Below are 24436 nucleotides of genomic sequence, written 5' to 3'. Positions count from 1 at the left end.
GAAAAGCGTAGAAAACCTTAGAAAACCCTACAAAAACCCTAGAAAATCCTAGAAAAACCCTAAAAACCCTTGAAAACCCTAGAAAATCTAAGAAAAGCGTAGAAAACCGTAGAAAACCCTAGAAAACCCTAAAAAACACTAGAAAACCCTAGAAAAACCCTAGAAAACCTTAGAAAATCCTAGAAAAAACCTCGAAAACCATAGAAAACCATAAAAAACTCTCTAAAATCCTAGAAAATACTAGAACAACCCTAAAAAACCCTCGAAAACCCTTGAAAACCCTAGAAAAACCCTAGAAAATCCTAGAAAAGCGTAGAAAACCCTAGAAAACCCTAGAAAACCCTAAAAAACCCTAGAAAACCCCAGAAAACCCTTGAAAACCCTAAAAAACTCTTGAAAACCCTAGAAAAACCCTAGAAAAGCGTAGAAAACCTTAGAAAACCCTACAAAAACCCTAGAAAATTCTAGAAAAACCCTAAAAACCCTTGAAAACCCTAGAAAATCCAAGAAAAGCGTAGAAAACCCTAGAAAACCCTAGAAAACCCTAAAAACCCTAGAAAACCCTAGAAAAACCCTAGAAAACCCTAGAAAATCCTAGAAAAAACCTCGAAAACCATAGAAAACCATAAAAAACTCTCTAAAATCCTAGAAAATACTAGAACAACCCTAAAAAACCCTAGAAAACCCTTGAAAACCCTAGAAAAACCCTAGAAAATCCTAGAAAAACGTAGAAAATCCTAGAAAACCCTAAAAAACCCTAGAAAACCCTAGAAAAACCCTAGAAAACCTTAGAAAATCCTATAAAAACCCTCGAAAACCATAGAAAACCATAAAAAACTCTCAAAAATCTTAGAAAAAACCTAGAAAACCCTAGAAAACCCCTCGAAAACCCTAGAAAATCCTAGTAAACCATAGAAAACCCTAGCAAATCCTAGAAAACCCTCGAAAACTATAGAAAACCCTAAAAAACCCTTGAAAAGCTTAGAAAAACCCTAAAAAACCCTCGAAAACCCTAGAAAAAATCTAGAAAATCCTAGAAAACCCTAGAAAAACTCTCAAAAACCCTAGAAAATCCTAGAAAACCCTAGAAAAACCCTAAAAAACCTAGAAAATCGTAGAAAACCCTAGAAAAACCCTAGAAAATCCTAAAAAAGCGTAGAAAACCCTAGAAAACCCTGAAAAACCCTAGAAAACCCTAGAAAACACTAGAAAATCCTAGAAAAGCGTAGAAAACCCTAGAAAACCCTAGAAAACCCTAGCAAATCCTAGAAAACCCTCGAAAATCATAGAAAACCCTAAAAAACCCTTGAAAACCTTAGAAAAACCCTAAAAAACCCTCGAAAACCCTAGAAAAAATCTAGAAAATCCTAGAAAACCCTAGAAAAACCCTAAAAAACCTAGAAAACCGTAGAAAACCCTAGAAAAACCCTTGAAAATCCTAAAAAAGCGTAGAAAACCCTATAAAACCCTGAAAAACCCTAGAAAACCCTAGAAAACACTAGAAAATCCTAGAAAACCCTAGAAAAACCCTAGAAAACCCTAGAAAACCCTAGAAAAACCCTATAAAATCCTAGAAAATCGTAGAAAACTCTAAAAAACCCTAGAAAACCCTAGAAAAACCCTAGAAAACCTTTGAAAATCCTAGAAAAACCCTCGAAAACCGTAGAAAACCCTAAAAAACCTAGAAAACACTAGAAAAACCCTAGAAAACCTTAGAAAATCCTAGAAAAAACCTCGAAAATCATAGAAAACCATAAAAAACTCTCGAAAATCCTAGAAAATACTAGAAAAACCCTCGGAAACCCTAGAAAACCCTTGAAAACTCTAGAAAAACCCTAGAAAATCCTAGAAAAGCGTAGAAAACCCTAGAAAACCCTAGAAAACCCTAAAAAACCGTAGAAAACCCTAGAAAAACCCTAGAAAACCTTAGAAAATCCTAGAAAACCCCTCGAAAACTATAGAAAACCATAAAAAACTCTCGAAAATCTTAGAAAATACTAGAAAAAACCTAGAAAAACCTTGAAAAAACATAGAAAAACCTAGAAAACCCTAGAAAACCCAAGAAAAATCCCTCGAAAACCTTAGAAAATCCTAGAAAACCCTAGAAAATCCTAGAAAACCCTCGAAAACTATAGAAAACCCTAAAAAACCCTTGAAAACCCTAGAAAAACTCTAAAAAACCCTAGAAAAATACTCAAAAACCCTAGAAAATCCTAGAAAACCCTAGAAAAATCCTAAAAAACCTAGAAAAACGTAGAAAACCCTTGAAAAACTCTAGAAAATCCTGGACAAGCGTAGAAAATCCTAGAAAACCCTGAAAACCCTAGAAAACCCTAGAAAAACCCTATAAAATCCTAGAAAAGCGTAGAAAACCCTTGAAAACCCTAAAAAACCCTAGAAAATCCTAGAAAAATCCTAGAAAACTTAGAAAATCCTAGAAAATACTAGAAAAACCCTAAAAAACCCTAGAAAACCCTTGAAAACCCTAGAAAATCCTAGAAAAGCGTAGGAAACCTTAGAAAATCCTATAAAAACCCTAGGAAATCCAAAAAAACCCTAGAAAAATCCAAAACACCTTAGAAAACCCTAGAAAAACCCTAGAAAATCCTAGAAAAGCGTAGAAAACCCCAGAAAACCCTTGAAAACCCTAGAAAAGCGTAGAAAACCCTAGAAAACCCTACAAAAACTCTAGAAAATCCTAGAAAATCCTAGAAAAACCCTAAAAACCCTTGAAAACCCTAGAAAATCCTAGAAAAGCGTAGAAAACCCAAGAAAACCCTAGAAAACCCTAAAAACACTAGAAAACCCTAGAAAAACCCTGGAAAATCTTAGAAAATCCTAGAAAAAACCTCGAAAACCATAGAAAACCATAAAAAACTCTCTAAAATCCTAGAAAATACTAGAACAACCCTAAAAAACCCTAGAAAACCCTTGAAAACCCTAGAAAAACCCTAGAAAATCCTAGAAAAGCGTAGAAAACCCTAAAAAAACCCTAGAAAACCCTAGAAAAATCCTAGAAAACCTTAGAAAATCCTATAAAAACCCTCGAAAACCATAGAAAACAATAAAAAACTCTCAAAAATCTTAGAAAAAACCTAGAAAACCCTAGAAAACCCAAGAAAACCATAGAAAAACCCCTCGAAAACCCTAGAAAATCCTAGAAAACCATAGAAAACCCTAGCAAATCCTAGAAAACCCTCGAAAACCATAGAAAACCCTAAAAAACCCTTGAAAACCATAGAAAAACCCTAAAAAACCCTCGAAAACCCTAGAAAAAATCTAGAAAATCCTAGAAAACCCTAGAAAAACCCTCAAAAACCCTAGAAAATCCTAGAAAACCCTAGAAAAACCCTAAAAAACCTTGAAAACCGTAGAAAACCCTAGAAAAACCCTAGAAAATCCTAAAAAAGCGTAGAAAACCCTAGAAAACCCTGAAAAACCCTAGAAAACCCTAGAAAAACCCTAGAAAATCCTAGAAAAGCGTAGAAAACCCTAGAAAAACCCTATAAAATCCTAGAAGACCCTAGAAAACCCTAAAAAAACCCTAGAAAACCCTAGAAAAACCCTAGAAAACCTTAGAAAATCCTAGAAAAACCCTCGAAAACCGTAGAAAACCATAAAAAACTCTCGAAAATCCTAGAAAATACTAGAAAAACCCTAAAAACCCTCGAAAACCCTAGAAAACCCTTGAAAACCCTAGAAAAACCATAGAAAATCCTAGAAAAGCGTAGAAAACCCTAGAAAATCCTAGAAAACTCTACAAAAACTCTCAAAAATTCTAGAAAACCCTAGAAAAACCCTAAAATCCCTAGAAAACCCTAGAAAAATCCTAGAAAACCCTAGAAAAGCGTAGAAAACCCCAGAAAACCCTAGAAAATCCTAAAAGACCCTAGAAAACCCTAGAAAAACCCTAGAAAACCTTAGAAAATCCTAGAAAAACCTTCGAAAACCGTAGAAAACCATAAAAAACTCTCGAAAATCCTAGAAAATACTAGAAAAACCCTAAAAAACCCTAGAAAACCCTTGAAAACCCTAGAAAATCCTAGAAAAGCGTAGAAAACCCTAGAAAATCCTATAAAAACCCTAGAAAATCCAAAAAAACCCTAGAAAAACCCTAAACACCTTAGAAAACCCTAGAAAAACCCTAAAAAATCCTAGAAAAGCGTAGAAAACCCAAGAAAACCCTTGAAAACCCTAGAAAAACCCTAGAAAAGCGTAGAAAACCCTAGAAAACCCTACAAAAACCCTAGAAAATCCTAGAAAATCCTAGAAAAACCCTAAAAACCCTTGAAAACCCTAGAAAATCCTAGAAAAGCGTAGAAAACCCCAGAAAACCCTAGAAAACCCTAAAAAACACTAGAAAACCCTAGAAAAACCCTAGAAAACCTTAGAAAACCTTAGAAAAAACCTCGAAAACCATAGAAAACCATAAAAAACTCTCTAAAATCCTAGAAAATACTAGAACAACCCTAAAAACCCTAGAAAACCTTGAAAAACCCAAGAAAATCCTAGAAAACTCTAAAAAACCCTAGAAAATCCTAGAAAAGCGTAGAAAACCCTAGAAAATGCTAGAAAACCCTAGAAAAACACTAGAAATCCTAGAAAAGCGTAGAAAACCCTAGAAAACCTTAAAAAACCCTAGAAAACCCTAGAAAAATCCTAGAAAACCCTAGAAAAACCCTAGAAAAACCCTAGAAAACCTTAGAAAATATTAGAAAAATCCTCGAAAACCATAGAAAACCATAAAAAACTCTCGAAAAGCTAAGAAAATACTAGAAAAATCCTAGAAAATCCTAGAAAAACCCTAAAAAACCTAGAAAACCGTAGAAAACCCTAGAAAAACCCTAGAAAATCCTAGAAAAGTGTAGAAAACCCTAGAAAACCCTGAAAAACCCTAGAAAACCCTAGAAAACCAAAAAAACCTTAGAAAATCCTAGAAAAGCGTAGAAAACCCTAGAAAACGCTAGAAAACCCTAGAAAAACCCTAGAAAACCTTAGAAAATCCTAGAAAACCCTCGAAAACCGTAGAAAACCATAAAAAACTCTCAAAAATCCTAGAAAATACTAGAAAAATCCTAAAAAACTTTAAAAAACCCTAGAAAACCCTTGAAAACCCTAGAAAAACCCTAGAAAATCCTAGAAAAGCGTAGAAAACCCTAGAAAACTCAACAAAAGCCCTCAAAAACCCGAGAAAATCCTAGAAAAACCCTAAAAACCCTAGAAAACCCTAGAAAAACTCTAGAAAATCCTAGAAAAGCGTAGAAAACCCAAGAAAACCCTAGAAAACCCTAAAAACACTAGAAAACCCTAGAAAAACCCTAGAAAACCTTAGAAAATCCTAGAAAAAACCTCGAAAACCATAGAAAACCATAAAAAACTCTCTAAAATCATAGAAAATACTAGAACAACCCTAAAAAACCCTAGAAAACCCTTGAAAACCCTAGAAAAACCCTAGAAAATCCTAGAAAAGCGTAGAAAACCCTAAAAAAACCCTAGAAAACCCTAGAAAAACCCTAGAAAACCTTAGAAAATCCTATAAAAATCCTCGAAAACCATAGAAAACCATAAAAAACTCTCAAAAATCTTAGAAAAAACCTAGAAAACCCTAGAAAACCCAAGAAAACCATAGAAAAACCCCTCGAAAACCCTAGAAAATCCTAGAAAACCATAGAAAACCCTAGCAAATCCTAGAAAACCCTCGAAAACCATAGAAAACCCTAAAAAACCCTTGAAAACCATAGAAAAACCCTAAAAAACCCTCAAAAACCATAGAAAATCCTAGAAAACCCTAGAAAAACCCTAAAAAACCTTGAAAACCGTAGAAAACCCTAGAAAAACCCTAGAAAATCCTAAAAAAGCGTAGAAAACCCTAGAAAACCCTGAAAAACCCTAGAAAAACCCTAGAAAATCCTAGAAAAGCGTAGAAAACCCTAGAAAATCCTAGAAAAACCCTATAAAATCCTAGAAAATCGTAGAAAACTCTAAAAAACCCTAGAAAACCCTAGAAAACCTTAGAAAATCCTAGAAAAACCCTCGAAAACCGTAGAAAACCATAAAAAACTCTCGAAAATCCTAGAAAATACTAGAAAAACCCTAAAAACCCTCGAAAACCCTAGAAAACCCTTGAAAACCCTAGAAAAACCATAGAAAATCCTAGAAAAGCGTACAAAACCCTAGAAAACCCTAGAAAACTCTACAAAAACTCTCAAAAATTCTAGAAAACCCAAGAAAAACCCTAAAATCCCTAGAAAACCCTAGAAAAATTCTAGAAAACCCTAGAAAAGCGTAGAAAACCACAGAAAACCCTAGAAAATCCTAAAAGACCCTAGAAAACCCTAGAAAAACCCTAGAAAACCTTAGAAAATCCTAGAAAAACCTTCGAAAACTGTAGAAAACCATAAAAAACTCTCGAAAATCCTAGAAAATACTAGAAAAACCCTAAAAAACCCTAGAAAACCCTTGAAAACCCTAGAAAATCCTAGAAAAGCGTAGAAAACCCTAGAAAATCCTAGAAAACCCTAAAAAACACTAGAAAACCCTAGAAAAACCCTAGAAAACCTTAGAAAATCCTAGAAAAAACCTCGAAAACCATAGAAAAAACTTAGAAAATCCTAGAAATCCCTAGAAAAACCCTCAAAAACTCTAGAAAAACCCTAGAAAAAACCCTAGAAAAACCCTAGAAAAGCGTAGAAAATCCTAGAAAACCCTAGAAAAACCCTAGAAAATCCTAGAAAACCCTAGAAAAACCCTAGAAAAGCGTAGAAAACCCTAGAAAACCCTAGAAAAACCCTAGAAAATCCTAGAAAATCCTAGAAAAACCCTAAAAACCCTTGAAAACCCTAGAAAATTCTAGAAAAGCGTAGAAAACCCCAGAAAACCCTAGAAAACCCTAAAAAACACTAGAAAACCTTAGAAAACCCTAGAAAACCTTAGAAAATCTTAGAAAAAACCTCGAAAACCATAGAAAACCATAAAAAACTCTCTAAAATCCTAGAAAATACTAGAACAACCCTAAAAAACCCTTGAAAAACGATAGAAATACCCTCAAAACACACTAGAAAACCCTTAAAAACCCTTGAAAACCCTAGAAAATACTAGAAAAATCCCAAAAAACCCTCGAAAACCCTAGAAAAACCCTAGAAAATCCTACAAAACCCTAGAAAAATCCTCAAAAACCCTAGAGAATCCTAGAAAACCCTAGAAAAATCCTAAAAACCTAGAAAACCCTAGAAAACCCTAGAAAAACACTAGAAAATCCTAGAAAAGCGTAGAAAACCCTAGAAAACCCTAAAAAACCCTAGAAAACCCTAGAAAATCTTAGAAAATCCTAGAAAAACCTTCGAAAACTATACAAAACCATAAAAAACTCTCGAAAATCCTAGAAACTACTAGAAAAACCCTAAAAAAACCTCGAAAACCCTAGAAAAACCTAGAAAACCCTAGAAAAACCCTCAAAAACCCAAGAACACCCTAGAAAACCCTAGAAAATCCTAGAAAACCCTTGAAAACCATAGAAAACCCTAAAAAACCCTTGAATACCCTAGAAAATACTAGAAAAACCCTAAAAAACCATCGAAAATCATAGAAAAACCCTAGAAAATCCTAGAAAACCCTAGAAAAACCCTCAAAAACCTAGAATAACCCTAGAAAATCCTAGAAAATCCTAGAAAAACCCTGAAAAACCCTTGAATACCCTAGAAAATACTAGAAAAATCCTAAAAAACCATCGAAAATCCTAGAAAAACCCTAGAAAATCCTAGAAAAACCCAAAAAAACCTAGAAAATCCTAAAAAAGCATAGAAAACCCTAGAAAACCCTAAAAAACCCTAGAAAACTCTAGAAAAACCCTAGAAAATCCTAGAAAAGCGTAGAAAAACCCTAGAAAACCTTAGAAAATCCTAGAAAAACCCTCGAAAACCATAGAAAACCCTAGAAAACTCTCGAAAACCCTAGAAAAACCCTCAAAAACCCTAGAAAATCCTAAAAAACCCTAGAAAAACCCTAAAAAACCTAGGAAACCTTAGAAAACCCTAGAAAAACCCTAGAAAACCCTAGAAAAACACTAGAAAATCCTAGAAAAGCGTAGAAAACCCTAGAAAAACCCTAGAAAACTTTAGAAAATCCTAGAAAAACCCTCGAAAATCATAGAAAACCATAAAAAACTCTCAAAAATCCTAGAAAATACTAAAAAAACCATAAAAAACCCTCAAAAACCCTAAAAACCCTAGAAAACACTAGAAAACCCTAGAAAAACACTCGAAAACACTAGAAAATCCTACAAAACCCTAGAAAACTCTAGAAAAACTCTTGAAAAACCCTAAAAAACCCTAGAAAAACCCTAGAAAACCTTAGAAAATCCTAGAAAACCCTAGAAAACCCTAGAGAATCCTAGAAAACCCTTGAAAACCATAGAAAACCCTAAAAAACCCTAGAAAAACCCTCAAAAATCCTAGAAAATCCTAGAGAACCCTCGAAAACCCTAGAAAATCCTAGAAAAATCCTAAAATACCTAGAAAACCCTAGAAAATCCTAGAAAAGCGTAGAAGACCTTAGAAAACCCTAAAAAATCCTAGAAAGCCCTAGAAAAACCCTAGAAAACCTTAGAAAATCCTAGAAAAACCCTCGAAAACCATAGAAAACCGTAAAAAACTCTCGAAAATCAGAGAAAATACTAGAAAAACCCTAAAAAACCCTCGAAAACCCTAAAAACCCTAGAAAACCCTAGAAAAACACTCGAAAACCCTAGGAAATCCTAGAAAACCCTAGGAAATCCTAGAAAACCCTCGAAAATCATAAAAAATCCTAAAAAACCCTTCAAAAACCTAGAAAATACTAGAAAAACCCTAAAAAACCCTCGAAAACCATAGAAAAACCCTAGAAAATCCTAGAAAACCCTAGAAAACCCTTAAAAACCCTAGAAAATCCTAGAAAACCCTAGAAAAACCTAGAAAACCCTAGAAAAACCTAGAAAACCCTCAAAACACCCTAGAAAACCCTTAAAAACCCTTGAAAACCCTAGAAAATACTAGAAAAATCCCAAAAAACCCTCGAAAACCCTAGAAAAACCCTAGAAAATCCTACAAAACCATAGAAAAATCCTCAAAAACCCTAGAGAATCCTAGAAAATCCTAGAAAAACCCTAAAAATCTAGAAAACCATAGAAAACCCTAGAAAAACACTAGAAAAGCGTAGAAAACCCTAGAAAACCCTAAAAAACCCTAGAAAACCCTAGAAAACCTTAGAAAATCCTAGAAAAACCTTCGAAAACTATACAAAACCATAAAAAACTCTCGAAAATCCTAGAAAATACTAGAAAAACCCTAAAAAAACCTCGAAAACCCTAGAAAAACCCTCGAAAACCAAAGAAAATCCTAGAAAACCCTAGAAGATACTAGAAAACCCTTGAAAACCATAGAAAACCCTAAAAAACCCTTGAATACCCTAGAAAATACAAGAAAAACCCTAAAAACCCATCGAAAATCCTAGAAAAACCCTAGAAAATCCTAGAAAATCCTAGAAAAACCCTCAAAAACCTAGAATAACCCTAGAAAATCCTAGAAAATCCTAGAAAATCCCTGAAAAACCCTTGAATACCCTAGAAAATACTAGAAAAATCCTAAAAAACCATCGAAAATCCTAGAAAAACCCTAGAAAATCCTAGAAAATCCTAGAAAAACCCAAAAAAACCTAGAAAATCCCTAGAAAATCCTAGAAAAGCATAGAAAACCCTAGAAAACCCTAAAAAACCCTAGACAACCCTAGAAAAACCCTAGAAAATCCTAGAAAAGCATAGAAAAACCCTAGAAAACCTTAGAAAATCCTAGAAAAACCCTCGAAAACCATAGAAAACCCTAAAAAACTCTCGAAAACTCTAGAAAAACCCTCAAAAACCCTAGAAAAACCCTAAAAAACCTAGGAAACCATAGAAAAACCCTAGAAAATCTTAGAAAAGCGTAAAAAACCCTAGAAAACCCTAGAAAACCCTAAAAAACCTAGAAAAGCCTAGAAAAACCTAGAAAACCCAAGAAAACCCTAGAAAACCGTAGAAAACCTTGGAAAAACCTAAAAAACCCTTGAAAACCCAAGAAAATACTAGAAAAACCCTAAAAAACTATCAAAAACCCTAGAAAAACCCTAGAAAATCCTAGAAAATAATAGAAAAACCCTAGAGAATCCTAGAAAACCCTAGAAAAACCCTAAAAAACCTAGAGAATCCTAGAAAACCCTAGAAAAACACTAGAAATCCTAGAAAAGCGTAGAAAATTCTAGAAAACCCTGAAAAACCCTCGAAAACCATACAAAACCATAAAAAAACTCTCGAAAATCCTAGAAAATACTAGAAAAACCCTAAAAAACCCTCGAAAACCCTAGAAAATCCTAGAAAACCCTAGAAAACCCTAGAAAAACCCTCGAAACCCCTAGAAAACCCTAGAAAACCCTAGGAAATCCTAGAAAACCCTCGAAAACCATAGAAAACCCTAAAAAACCCTTGAAAACCCTTGAAAATACTAGAAAAACCCTCGAAAACTCTAGAAAAACCCTAGAAAATCCTAGAAAACCCTAGAAAAACCCTCAAAAACCCTAGAAAATCCTAGAAAACCCTAGAAAAACCTAGAAAACCCTCGAAACACCATAGAAAAACCCTCAAAAAACCCTAGAAAACCGTAGAAAACCTTAGAAAAACCCTAGAAAATCCTAGAAAAACCCTAGAAAACCTAGAAAACCCTAAAAAATCCTAGAAAAACCCTAGAAAATCCTAGAAAAGTATAGAAAAGCTTAGAAAACCCTAGAAAACCCTAAAAAAACCTAGAAAAACCCTAGAAAACCTTAGAAAGTCATAAAAAACCCTCGAAAACCATAGAAAACCCTAAAAACTCTCGAAAATCCTAGAAAATTCTAGAAAAACCCAAAAAAACCCTCGAAAACCCTAGAAAAACTCTAGAAAACTTTAAAAACCCTAGAAAACCCTAGAAAAACCCACAAACAACCTAGAAAATCCTAGAAAACCGTAGAAAAACCCTAAAAAACCTAGAAAACCCTAGAAAATCCTAGAAAAACACTCGAAAATCCTAGAAAAGCGTAGAAAACCCTAGAAAACCCTAAAAAACCCTAGAAAAACCCTAGAAAACCTTAGAAAATCCTAGAAAAACCCTCGAAAATCATAGAAAACCATAAAAAACTCTCGAAAATCCTAGAAAATACTAGAAAAACCCTAAAAAACCCTCGAAAACTCTAGAAAACCCTAGAAAAACCCTCGAAAACCAAAGAAAATCCTAAAAAATCCTAGAAAGCCCTAGAAAACCCTAGAAAATCCTAAAAAACTCTTGAAAACCATAGAAAACCCTAAAAACCCTTGAATAAGCTAGAAAATACTAGAAAAACCCTAAAAAATCCTCGAAAAACCTAGAAAAACCGTAGAAAATCCTAAAAAACCCTAAAAACCTACAAAACACTAGAAAACCCTAGAAAAACCCTAGAAAATCCTAGAAAAGCATAGAAAACCCTAGAAAACCCTAAAAAACCCTAGAAAACCCTAGAAAAACCCTAGAAAAGCGTAGAAAAACCTAGAAAAACCCTCGAAAACCATAGAAAACCCTGAAAAACTCTCGAAAACCCTGGAAAAACCCTCAAAAACCCTAGAAAATCCTAGAAAAACCCTAAAAAACCTAGGAAACCCTAGAAAATCCTAGAAAAATCCTAGAAAAGCGTAGAAAACCCTAGAAAACCCTAGAAAACCCTAAAAAACCCTAGAAAACCCTAGAAAAACCCTAGAAAACCTTAGGAAACCCTAGAAAACCCTAGAAAATCTTAGAAAACCCTAGAAAAACCCTAGAAAACCCTAGAAAACCTTAGAAAACACTAAAAAAACCTTGAAAACCCTAGAAAATACTAGAAAAACCCTAAAAAACCCTCGAAAACCCTAGAAAATCCTAGAAAACCCTAGAAAAACCCTCAAAAACCCTAGAGAATCCTAGAAAACTCGAGAAAAACCCTAAAAAACCTAAAAAACCCTAGAAAAAAACTAGAAAATCCTAGAAAAGCGTAGAAAACCCTAGAAAACCCTAAAAAACCCTAGAAAACCCTAGAAAAGCCCTAGAAAACTCTAGAAAATCCTCGAAAAACCCTCGAAAACCATACAGAACCATAAAAAACTCTCGAAAATCCTAGAAAATACTAGAAAAACCCTAAAAAACCCTCAAAAACACATGAAAAACCCTCAAAAACCCAAGGAAATCCTAGAAAACCCTAGAAAACCCTAGAGAATCCTAGAAAACCCTTGAAAACCATAGAAAACCCTAAAAACCCTTGAACACCCTAGAAAATACTAGAAAACCCTAAAAAACCCTCGAAAACCCTAGAAAACCCTAAAAAATCCTAGAAAAACCCTCAAAAACCCTAGGAAATCCTAGAAAATCCTAGAAAAACCCTAAAAAACCTAAAAAACCCTAGAAAACCCTAGAAAACTCCTAGAAAATCCTAGAAAAGTATAAAAATCCCTAGAAAACCCTAAAAAAACCTAGAAAACCCTAGAAAGCCCTGGAAAAACCCTAGAAAACCTTAGAAAATCCTAGAAAAACCCTCTAAAATCATAGAAAACCATAAAATACTCTCGAAAATCCTAGAAAATACTAGAAAAACCCTAAAAAACCCTCGAAAACCCTAAAAACCCTAGAATACCCTAGAAAACCCTAGAAAAACCCTCGAAAACCCTAGAAAACCCTAGAGAATCCTAGAAAACCCTCGAAAATCATAGAAAACCCTAAAAACGCTTGAAAACCCTAGAAAATACTACAAAAACCCTAAAAATCCCTCGAAAACTCTAGAAAATCGTAGAAAACCGAAGAAAACCCTAGAAAACCGTAAAAAATCCTAGAAAAACCCTCGAAAACCATAGAAAACCATAAAAAACTCTTGAAAACCCTAGAAAACCTTAAGAAAACCCTAGAAAAACCCTAGAAAATCTTAGAAAAGCGTAAAAAACCCTAGAAAACCCTAGAAAACCCTAAAAAACCTAGAAAAGCCTAGAAAAACTTAGAAAACCCAAGAAAACCCTAGAAAACCGTAGAAAACCTTGGAAAACCCTAAAAAACCCTTGAAAACCCAAGAAAATACTAGAAAAATCCTAAAAAACTATCAAAAATCCTAGAAAAATCCTAGAAAATCCTAGAAAATAATAGAAAAACCCTAGAGAATCCTAGAAAACCCTAGAAAAACCCTAAAAAACCTAGAGAACCCTAGAAAACCCTAGAAAAACACTAGAAATCCTAGAAAAGCGTAGAAAATTCTAGAAAACCCTGAAAAACCCTAGAAAACCCTCGAAAACCATACAAAACCATAAAAAACTCTCGAAAATCCTAGAAAATACTAGAAAAACCCTAAAAAACCCTCGAAAACCCTAGAAAATCCTAGAAAACCCTAGAAAACCCTAGAAAACCATAGAAAACCCTAGCAAATCCTAGAAAACCCTCAAAAACCATAGAAAACCCTAAAAAACCCTTGAAAACCATAGAAAAACCCTAAAAAACCCTCGAAAACCCTAGAAAAAATCTAGAAAATCCTAGAAAACCCTAGAAAAACCCTCAAAAACCCTAGAAAATCCTAGAAAACCCTAGAAAAACCCTAAAAAACCTAGAAAACCGTAGAAAACCCTAGAAAAACCCTAGAAAATCCTAAAAAAGCGTAGAAAACCCTAGAAAACCCTGAAAAACCCTAGAAAACCCTAGAAAACACTAGAAAATCCTAGAAAAGCGTAGAAAACCCTAGAAAACCATAGAAAACCCTAGCAAATCCTAGAAAACTCTCGAAAACCATAGAAAACCCTAAAAAACCCTTGAAAACCTTAGAAAAACCCTAAAAAACCCTCGAAAACCCTAGAAAAAATCTAGAAAATCCTAGAAAACCCTAGAAAAACCCTAACAAACCTAGAAAATCGTAGAAAACCCTAGAAAAACCCTAGAAAATCCTAAAAAAGCGTAGAAAACCCTATGAAACCCTGAAAAACCCTAGAAAACCCTAGAAAACACTAAAAAATCCTAGAAAACCCTAGAAAAACCCTAGAAAACCCTAGAAAAACCCTATAAAATCCTAGAAAATCGTAGAAAACTCTAAAAAACCCTAGAAAACCCTAGAAAAACCCTAGAAAACCTTTGAAAATCCTAGAAAAACCCTCGAAAACCGTAGAAAACCCTAAAAAACCTAGAAAACACTAGAAAAACCCTAGAAAACCTTAGAAAATCCTAGAAAAAACCTCGAAAATCATAGAAAACCATAAAAAACTCTCGAAAATCCTAGAAAATACTAGAAAAACCCTCGAAAACCCTAGAAAACCCTTGAAAACTCTAGAAAAACCCTAGAAAATCCTAGAAAAGCGTAGAAAACCCTAGAAAACCCTAGAAAACCCTAAAAAACCGTAGAAAACCCTAGAAAAACCCTAGAAAACCTTAGAAAATCCTAGAAAACCCCTCAAAAACTATAGAAAACCATAAAAAACTCTCGAAAATCTCAGAAAATACTAGAAAAAACCTAGAAAACCCTTGAAAAAGCCTAGAAAAACCTAGAAAACCCTAGAAAACCCAAGAAAAATCCCTCGAAAACCTTAGAAAATCCTAGAAAACCCTAGAAAACCCTCGAAAACTATAGAAAACCCAAAAAAACCCTTGAAAACAATAGAAAAACTCTAAAAAACCCTAGAAAAATACTCAAAAACCCTAGAAAATCCTAGAAAAACCCTAGAAAAATCCTAAAAAATCTAGAAAAACGTAGAAAACCCTTGAAAAACTTTAGAAAATCCTGGACAAGCGTAGAAAATCCTAGAAAACCCTGAAAAACCCTAGAAAACCCTAGAAAAACCCTATAAAATCCTAGAAAAGCGTAGAAAACCCTTGAAAACCCTAAAAAACCCTAGAAAACCCAAGAAAAATCCTAGAAAACCTTAGAAAATCCTAGAAAAACCTTCGAAAACTGTAGAAAACTATAAAAAACTCTTGAAAATCCTAGAAAATACTAGAAAAACCCTAAAAAACCCTAGAAAACCCTTGAAAACCCTAGAATATCCTAGAAAAGCGTAGAAAACCTTAGAAAATCCTATAAAAACCCTAGAAAATCCAAAAAAATCCTAGAAAAACCCTAAACACTAGAAAAACCCTAGAAAATCCTAGAAAAGCGTAGAAAACCCCAGAAAACCCTTGAAAACCCTAGAAAAACCCTAGAAAAGCGTAGAAAACCCTAGAAAACCCCACAAAAACTCTAGAAAATCCTAGAAAATCCTAGAAAAACCCTAAAAACCCTTGAAAACCCTAGAAAATCCTAGAAAAGCGTAGAAAACCCAAGAAAACCCTAGAAAACCCTAAAAACACTAGAAAACCCTAGAAAAACCCTAGAAAACCTTAGAAAATCCTAGAAAAAACCTCGAAAACCATAGAAAACCATAAAAAACTCTCTAAAATCATAGAAAATACTAGAACAACCCTAAAAAACCCTAGAAAACCCTTGAAAACCCTAGAAAAACACTAGAAAATCCTAGAAAAGCGTAGAAAACCCTAAAAAACCCTAGAAAACCCTAGAAAAACCCTAGAAAACCTTAGAAAATCCTAGAAAACCCTAGATAAACCTAGAAAACCCTAGATAACCCTATAAAATCCTAAATAACCCTAGAAATCTTTAGAAAACCTAAAAAACCCAAGAAAACCCTAGATAACCCTAGAAAATTCTAGATAACCCTAGATAACCCTAGAAAACCCTAGATAACCCTAGATACCTCTAGAAAATCCTAGATAACCCTAGAAAACCCTAGATAATCCTATATAACCCTAGAAAATCCTAGATAACCTTAGAAAGCCCTAGAAAACCCTAAAAAATCCTAAAAAACCCTAGATTACCCTAAAAAATCTTAGAAAATCCTAGAAAACCCTAGATAATGCTAGAAAATACTTGAGAACCCTAAAAACCCTTTCAAACCTTAGATAACCCTAAAAGATCTTAGATAACCCTAGAAAAATCCTAGATAACCCTAGAAAACCCTAGAAAATCCTAAACAACCTAGAAAACCCTAAAAAACCTAAAAAACTCTTAAAAACCCTAGAAAATCCTAGAAAACCCTAGAAAGCCCTAGAAAATCCTAGAAAACTCAAGAAAACCCTAGACAATCCTAGAAAACCCTAGATAACCCTAGAAAACCCTAGATAACCCAAGAAAATCTTAAATAACCCTAGAAAGCCCTAGAAATTCTTAAAAACCCTAGAAAACCCTAAAGAACCCTAGATAATCCTAGAAAACACTAGAAAATCCTAGATAACCCTAGAAAATCCTAGATAACCCTAGAAAACCCTAAAGAACCCAAGAATACCCTAGAAAACCTAAAAAACCCTAGAAAATCCTAGATAACCCTAGAAAATCCTAGAAACCCTAGATAACCCTAGAAAACCTTAGATAACCCTAGATAACCCTAGAAAACCCTAGATAACCCTAGATAACGCTAGATAACCCTAAAAAACCCTAGATAACCCTAGATAACCCTAGAAAACCTTAGATAACCCTAAAAATCATAGAAAACCCTAGTTAACCCTAGAAAACCCTAGAAAAATCTTAAAAACCCTATAAAACCTTAGATAACCCTAGAAAAACCTAGATAACTCTAGAAAACCCTACATAACCATAGAAAATCCTAGATAACACTAGAAAACCCTAGATAATCCTAGAAAACCTAGAAAATCCTTTAAAACCCTAGAAAACCCTAGAAAGCCCTAGAAAAACAAAGAAAACCCTAGATAACCCTAGAAAATCCTAGATAACCCTAGAAAATCCTAGATAACCATAGAAAGCCCTATAAATTCCTAAAAACCCTAGAAAACCCTAAAGAACACTATACACTGCTAGAAACACTAGAAAACCTAGAAAATCCTAGATAACCCTAGAAAACCCTAGAAAACCCTAGATAACCCTAGAAACCCCTAGAAAATCCAAGATAACCCTAGAAAGCCCTAGAAAATCCTAGAAAACCCTAGATAACCCTAGAAAACCCTAGAAAACCTAGAAAACCCTTGAGAATCCTAAAAAACCTTAGATAACCCTAGAAAACCCTAGATAAACCTAGAAAATCCTAAATAACACTAGAAAATCATAAATAACCCTAGAAAGCCCTAGAAAACCTAAAAAACCCTAGAAAATCTAAAAATCCTAGAAAACCCTAGATAACCCTAGAAAACCCTAGATAACCCAAGATAACTCTAGATAACCCTAGATAACCCTAGAAAACCCTAGATAACCCTAGAAAATCCTAGAAAAACCTAGTTAACCCTAGAAAACCCTAGAAAACCCTAGTTAACCCTAGATAACCCTTGAAAATACTAGATAACCCTAGAAAACCCTACATAACCCTAGAGAATCCTAGAAAACCCTAGATAACCCTAGAAAACCCTAGATAACCCTAGCTAGCGCTAGAAAAACCTAGATAAACCTAGAAAATCCTAGAAAACCCTAGAAAACCCTAATAACCCTAGAAAACCCTTGAAAATCCTAGAAAACCCTAGAAAATCCTAGAAAGACCTAGAAAACCCTAGATAACCCTAGAAAACCCTAAAAACCCTAGAAAACCCTTAAAAATCGTAGAAAACCCTAGATAACCCTAGAAAATCCTAGATAATCCTAGAACACCCTAGATAACCCTAGATAACCCTATAAAACCCTAGAAAACCCTAGAAATTCTTAAAAAACCTAGAAAACCCTAGATAACCCTAGAAAACCTAGAAAACCCTAGATAACCCTAGATAACCCTAGATAACCCTAGAAAACTCTAGAGAACCCTAGAAAATCCTAGAAAACACTAGATAACCCTAGAAAACCCTAAAAATCCTATAAAACCTTAGATAAACCTAGAAAACTCTAGATAACCCTAGAAAACCCTAGATAACCCTAGATAACTCTAGAAAGCCCTAGAAAATCCTAGAAAACCCTAGATAACCCTAGAAAACCCTAGAAAACCTAGAAAATCCTTGAAAACCCTAGAAAACCCTAGATAACCCTAGATAACTCTAGAAATCCCTAGAAAATCCTAGAAAACCCTATATAACCCTAGAAAATCCTAGAAAACCCTTGAAAAACCTAGAAAACCCTAGATAACCCAAGAAAACCCTAGATAACCCTAGAAAATCTTAGATAACCTTAGAAAACCCTAAATAACCCTAGAAAGCCCTAGAAAACCTAAAAATCTTAGAAAACCCTAGATAACCCTAGATAACTAATCCCAGAAAATCCTAAAATATACTAAAACCCTAGAAAACCTATGAAAATCCTAGAAAAACTATAGAAAACCCCAAAAAACTCTAGAAAATCTTAGAAAGCCCTAGAAAACACTAAGAAAACCCTAGAAAATCCTAAAAAAACTAATAAAACCTTATAAAACCCCATAAAAACCCTCGAAAATCCTAAAAAAACCCTCAAAATCCTAGAAAATCCTAATGAAACCCTAGAAAACACTAGAAATCCATAGAAAACTCTAGAAAATCCTAGAAAAATCCTAGAAAACCCTAGAAAATACTAAAAAAACCCTAGAAAACCCTAAAATCCCTAAAAAACCCTAGTTAATCCTAGAAAAACCCTGAAAAACTCTAGAAAATCCTAGAAATTCCTAGAAAACTCCTAGAAAATACTAAAAAAACTATAGAAAATCCTAAAATCTCTAGAAAAACCCTAGTTAACCCTAGAAAAACCCTAGAAAATCCTAGAAAATCTTAGAAAAACCCTAGAAAACCATAGAAAACCCTAAAAAATCCTCGAAAAAAACTTGGTTAATTGAAAAAATATATATTAGATAATTGAAAAATATTTAGTTATATATTTTGGATAATTGAAAAATGTCGATTCTATTATTTTTCTTAAAAAAGCTTGGTTAATGATTATGTATATTAGATATTTAAAATTATAAAGACTTTAGTTATTGTGAATTTAAAAATTATATATTTATTAAAATATTTGTGAAATTATATTTTTTTAATATTTAGTAGATTTGATAAATTTTTTCAAAAAAGAAAAAAAAAATTGGCAGGCTTAGCCTGCCAACCCGCTAATCGCTCATTAGACAGAGCGAAATAGAAAATTAGAACCACCTTACTAGGCAAGGTGGGACAGAGTTGCTAATGACGGATTTTTAGTGGGTAGGACGGACTAACCCGTTTGCCACCTTTAATTGGTATGCAACTACTCATCATAATATATTTTTTTGTTTTAAGATTTATTTAATTTAATTTCTCTTGAGATGGGCTAATTATTTGGGTTAAATACATTTTTTTGCTTATAAAAATTTATTATTTTTTTATGACCAAAAACGAAAAAATTCCTTTTATTTTAAAGATATATTAAATTTTTTTTTGTAATTTTACCGTATAAAGTACACATGTATTTAAAATACTAATATAGATAAATTATAATACATATAATTTAAATATATATATATATATATATATATATATATATATTTAAAAGATATATTGAGGTTAAAAGAAAAAAAAACTTTAAAAAGATTAAAACTTTTAAATTCTTAATAAATCTAGTCTGAATTAAAAATTATAAAGTGCAAAAAATTTTAGTCCAATATTATTGTTATAATACAATAGTAATATAATTTAATATTCTAATTGATATAATAAAATATAATTTTTTTATTAGTATTTATATTTTTGTATGTTTATTTATTATTTTATTGTAATCTAATTATTTTAATTAAATTATAAATTAATTAAATTACTAAACTAATAAATGAATAGTTGAAATAGTTCGACCATCTATTAGTTTGACCAATTCTATGATATTTGCAAATTGTTGCATAAACTTTGTCTAACTAACTTTTTATAGTAAATTTTAATTTTTTAAAAATAACTATTTTTATATTTTTAAATTAAATATGAATTTTTAACTGTTTTTTAATAAATTAGACCTCAACTCTTTTTTAATAAATTATAACTCATTTTTAGGCACAAATTCACCCTTCAGTTTTGCTATGTTCACTAAGAGCAATTCTAATGGAAGAGCCTTTCAGAGTTCCATTTTCTCTTTTTCTGACATTACACAAGATCAACCGTTGGAGAAAAAGAAAATTGAGTTTCTGCTCATATTACGAGAAGAAGAAGTCCCTCCTCAGAGGGACTTGTGGATACCAATAATAACTTGTTACATGGCAAGTTATTTTTAAAATAAATAATTATATTAATTATAATTAATTAAATAATTATATTAATTAATTAATTATAATTTAATTATTTAATATAATTATTATAAAAATAAATATTTATATAAAATTATAATTATATTAAATAATTAAATTATAATTAATTTATTAATAATTATAATAATTTATTATAATAAATAATTATATATTTATTTAATTAATTATTTATATTAATCATTTAATAATTAGTTATAATAAATTATAATTAATATAAATAATTATATTTAATCAATATTAAATATTATTTATATTGTTATATTAAATCATAATTAATTAAATATATTGATTGAACACACATGGCAATTTTACAATATTTATCGTTAACTATGGAGCTTAATTATGTTTTTTATATTAAGTAATTTTACAAATTAGTATCATCTCGAATTATGAATTATATATTGTGTATTATTTTTATATATAATTTTTTAATATTAATATCTTTTAATAATAAATTATTTTTGAATTTATAAATGTAAATAATACTATTGTAATATATGAATTATATATTGTGTATTATTGTTATATATGAATTTATTTAATATTAATATCTTTTAATAGTGAATTATTTTTAAATTTATAAATTTAAATTATATTATTAAAAGAATTAATTATATTTATTTTAAATATTTTAATTAATTAATTAAGTAGGATTATAATAGAGACTAAAATTAGTTTTATGAAAAATAGATTGATGCTTTAAATTCTTATTTATTATTTATGACGTATTTTTTATGACAAATAAATTATAAATAAGAAGTGAAATGAATTTTCCACGGGAGATGGAGGTGGTCTAAAACAGAAGCTGCTATTGATAAAATTCCTTTGCCTTTGGGCTGGCTGGTCAGGTCACTTCCAGGCTCCAGCTGGAACCCATGACATAAGCTGACTTCACCAATTGCCTCACTTTCAATTTAACAACACCATTTAATTATCTATTTTTTTAATATATATATTTTTTAATCTCAGCTCTGAAATAACCATCATAATCCTCAAGAAACAATGAAATAAATACAGGCGAATTGAAAACTGACATAAAATTCCACCCCTCTTTTATATATATATATATATATATATATATATATATATATTCTTTGGGTTCTGTCTATGTTGACTGTTTAGAAAGAAAGAGCGGTGTTTGGATAAAATCGAAACTGATTGGTGCTGGCATCTTGGGTTGGAACTAACTAACCAGGCTTGTTTCGTTGTGCAATAACCAATAAGTGAATAGTTTTCGCAAAAGCCAAATGAATAATATAAACCATGGTTAATATAATGTCAAACCAAAAGGGAGGTTGAGTCTGGCTTACGCCAAATGTGTCGTCTTATTCTTCCCCCTCCTTCCTTGCTTGCTTGCTTCTTGTCAGACCCATTACTATAAAAGAAGGCACACTTCACCCGTTTCCATGCCCTTTTGCTTTCTTTATCCTTTCCTTCCAATCTAATAATAATAATAATAATAATAATAATAATAATAATAATATCAATAGATTAAAATTATTTTTAATATGAAGATGAATATAATATTTTAATTAAATATTAATATTTAAAATGTATTACATAATTATAAACATATAAAAAATATATTCAAATACATATTTTTATATTAAATAAAATGTTAACATATATTCAACATGTATCCTACTTAATATAAAATGTATCTGCGAATTAACTTTTTACCTATAAAATCCATTTATATGTAATTATACTAAATAATTTTATTTTAAAAAAAAATATTTCTTTCATATAATAAAAATAGTTAATACTAGCCTTTTTTTTTTGTTTTAATTTTTTCTTTTCTACATCTTTCTCTCTTCCTTTTCCTGGCCCTCCTTTTGTGCTTTTGTTATATTCTTCCTCTTTTCTTCTTTTGCTTGTGCTCTCTCAACTTTGATGGGCTAACATTGGGAATTGGAGGCTGCACGAGTGCCTTCAGTCTCTTCGCTGTTTGTCACCCAAGCGGACAAACATAAATACATAGTCTTACCACTGACCATTGTGGGGAGCATAGAACAGAAAAGGATGGAGGGGAGAGGGAGTAGTTTTGTGAAGAATGGGGAGCTGAGATTGCCTCCAGGATTCCGGTTTCACCCGACGGATGAAGAGCTGGTGGTTCAATACTTAAAGCGCAAGGTCTTCTCCTGCCCGTTGCCGGCCTCTTTCATTCCTGAGGTTGATATTTGCAAGTCCGATCCATGGGATTTACCAGGTATGACTAGTTGACAACTCTTTTCATTTTATTTCTCAAGCCTGTTTTGCTCAAGTACACATACATCAGGTGATTTGGAGCAAGAGAGGTACTTCTTCAGCACGAGGGAGGCCAAATACCCCAACGGGAACCGATCCAACAGAGCCACCAACTCGGGCTACTGGAAAGCCACGGGCTTGGACAAACACATCGCAACTTCAAAAGGCCACCAACTTATTGGCATGAAGAAGACTCTCGTCTTTTACAGAGGCAAGCCTCCTTATGGATCAAGAACAGATTGGATCATGCACGAGTATCGCCTTGTCTCCCACCCCCACCTGCTTCCCATGCAAAATTGGGTTCTCTGTCGCATATTCTTCAAGAGGAGAGCACCTGCTACTGCTAAGAATGTTCTACTGGATCACAATTCCCATTCGGCATCAGCATCAGAAGAGGCCTTCACCATCAGCCATGAGGGCAGCAACTCTAAGGTGGTTTTCTACGATTTCTTGGCACAGAACAGGGCTGATTTGAACCGCGTGACCCCTCCTGCTTCTTCGACCTCTGGCACCAGTGGAATCACCACCGAATCCGATGAGCATGAAGACAGCAGTAGCTGCAACAACTTTCCTTTTTTCAGGTGAAAACAACCTTAAATATAATTTTACTTGTTACTCTTGTCTTAGTAATTGGCTAGCTCGCTAGTGCACTTCCACACATGAACTGTGTGCACGCTGCGCTCTGCCTCTATCTTTCCCTTTTCTGTTTAGGTGTAACTAATTAATTAATTAACTATCGCCTCTTCCCTTGATGGAATAGATGTAGCAAGCATCAATCCGGCAGGAAACCGACCGGCATTAAAGATATTTTAAATCTGAATTTGAAGAGTATCCCCTTCTACTCATACTAGTATGCAATACAATTCTAAACTCTTCCATTTTTCCGTCTTTTTTTTTTTTCTAGTTGGTACTAGTAATGCTCTCACCATGCATTTGTTCTTTCACCCTACGGAATAAAAAGAAAAGAAAAGAAAACTACTGATTTCCCTTTTGAAGAAGGTGCTTTTACAGAGAAAAAGTGGGAGGAAAGAAAAAGATGAAAAACAGGGAGAGAAAAAGAGGGTGGAACCGATTGTGGAATCTAACAATTGTGTTTTAACATTTAAGGGGAACGACCAAATAACGAGAATAAGAGCATATTATCTTTGCGAAATCAGCATCCCACTTGTTAGTTGCACTTATTCCCCTTTCCCCATGGGTTAACTTTGCCGAAAGGGAAAATAAAAAACTGACATGGGCCCATTAATTCTAAAAAATTACTCATTTTTTAAATTAAAATTGGTCAATGAAAAATTTTTAATTAAATTTATCTTCTAAAAATTTTAAATTAGTCATATTAATTTTTTATTATTTTATTAATTAAAATATTAAAATTTATTAATGTGACACATTAAATGATATTTTAAGTCTTCAACACACATTTATTTATGAATCTTATTTGATTATTAACATTATTTGTTCTAAGTATATATTGAAATGTCATTTAACGAATCATATTTGTAAATTAACAAAATCAACAAATAAGATAATAGAAAAATAAACATAATTAATTTAATTTTTTTAAATAAAATAAAAAATTTTATTATTTTTTCAAACACTATTTTTTAACTTTAATTTTTTAAATACGATTTTTTTTTTTTTGTATTTGGACAAGTTCGTCGTACGCCGACAAACTCTATAAAAAATAGCAAGTTCGTCTTACCCCGGCAAACACTATAATTTTTACAGAGTTCGCCTTACTCTTTCCCCAACTCCCCTTAAAGTTTTTAAAATGCACGTTTTTAAATCCATATCATGATGATAAAAGAGTATATAGATCTACAAACAATATATAGGAATATACAAAAATACATAGACAACAAGCATGGTTTTTTCAAGAATTTTTTTTAATTATAAATTAAGAAAAAACAAGTAATATTTAATAATGACAACCATTATTATGGTCTCCAAAAATACACGGTACACCGAAAA

At 32.5% G+C, this 24436-nt stretch overlaps 1 protein-coding gene across 1 annotated transcript; it reads left to right on the top strand.

The window, feature by feature from the left end:
• The first annotated feature begins 21952 nt into the window (after window positions 1-21952).
• On the top strand, window positions 21953-23347 carry LOC107635778 (NAC domain-containing protein 83). The gene is made up of 3 exons (XM_016339346.3): window positions 21953-22427; window positions 22497-23046; window positions 23226-23347. The coding sequence occupies exons 1-3, from the start codon at window positions 22241-22243 to the stop codon at window positions 23314-23316; spliced, it is 828 nt and encodes a 275-aa protein (XP_016194832.1). The 5' UTR covers window positions 21953-22240; the 3' UTR covers window positions 23317-23347.
• Window positions 23348-24436: the final 1089 nt, after the last annotated feature.

The sequence above is a fragment of the Arachis ipaensis genome, chromosome B4 (genome assembly GCF_059453495.1).
Source record: "Arachis ipaensis isolate K30076 ecotype BB chromosome B4, ASM5945349v1, whole genome shotgun sequence".
Lineage (NCBI taxonomy): Eukaryota > Viridiplantae > Streptophyta > Magnoliopsida > Fabales > Fabaceae > Arachis > Arachis ipaensis.
Note: the sequence above shows the minus strand (reverse complement) of the source record. Positions and strands in the feature narration are given on the sequence as shown.

Bases quoted from the DNA above. Each gene is read 5' to 3' on its own strand.
- LOC107635778 (XM_016339346.3), top strand. From the start codon at position 22,241: ATGGAGGGGAGAGGGAGTAGTTTTGTGAAGAATGGGGAGCTGAGATTG. The intron at 22,428-22,496 runs GTATGACTAGTT...CACATACATCAG, and splicing joins CGATCCATGGGATTTACCAG to GTGATTTGGAGCAAGAGAGG. The intron at 23,047-23,225 runs GTGAAAACAACC...TTGATGGAATAG, and splicing joins AACAACTTTCCTTTTTTCAG to ATGTAGCAAGCATCAATCCG.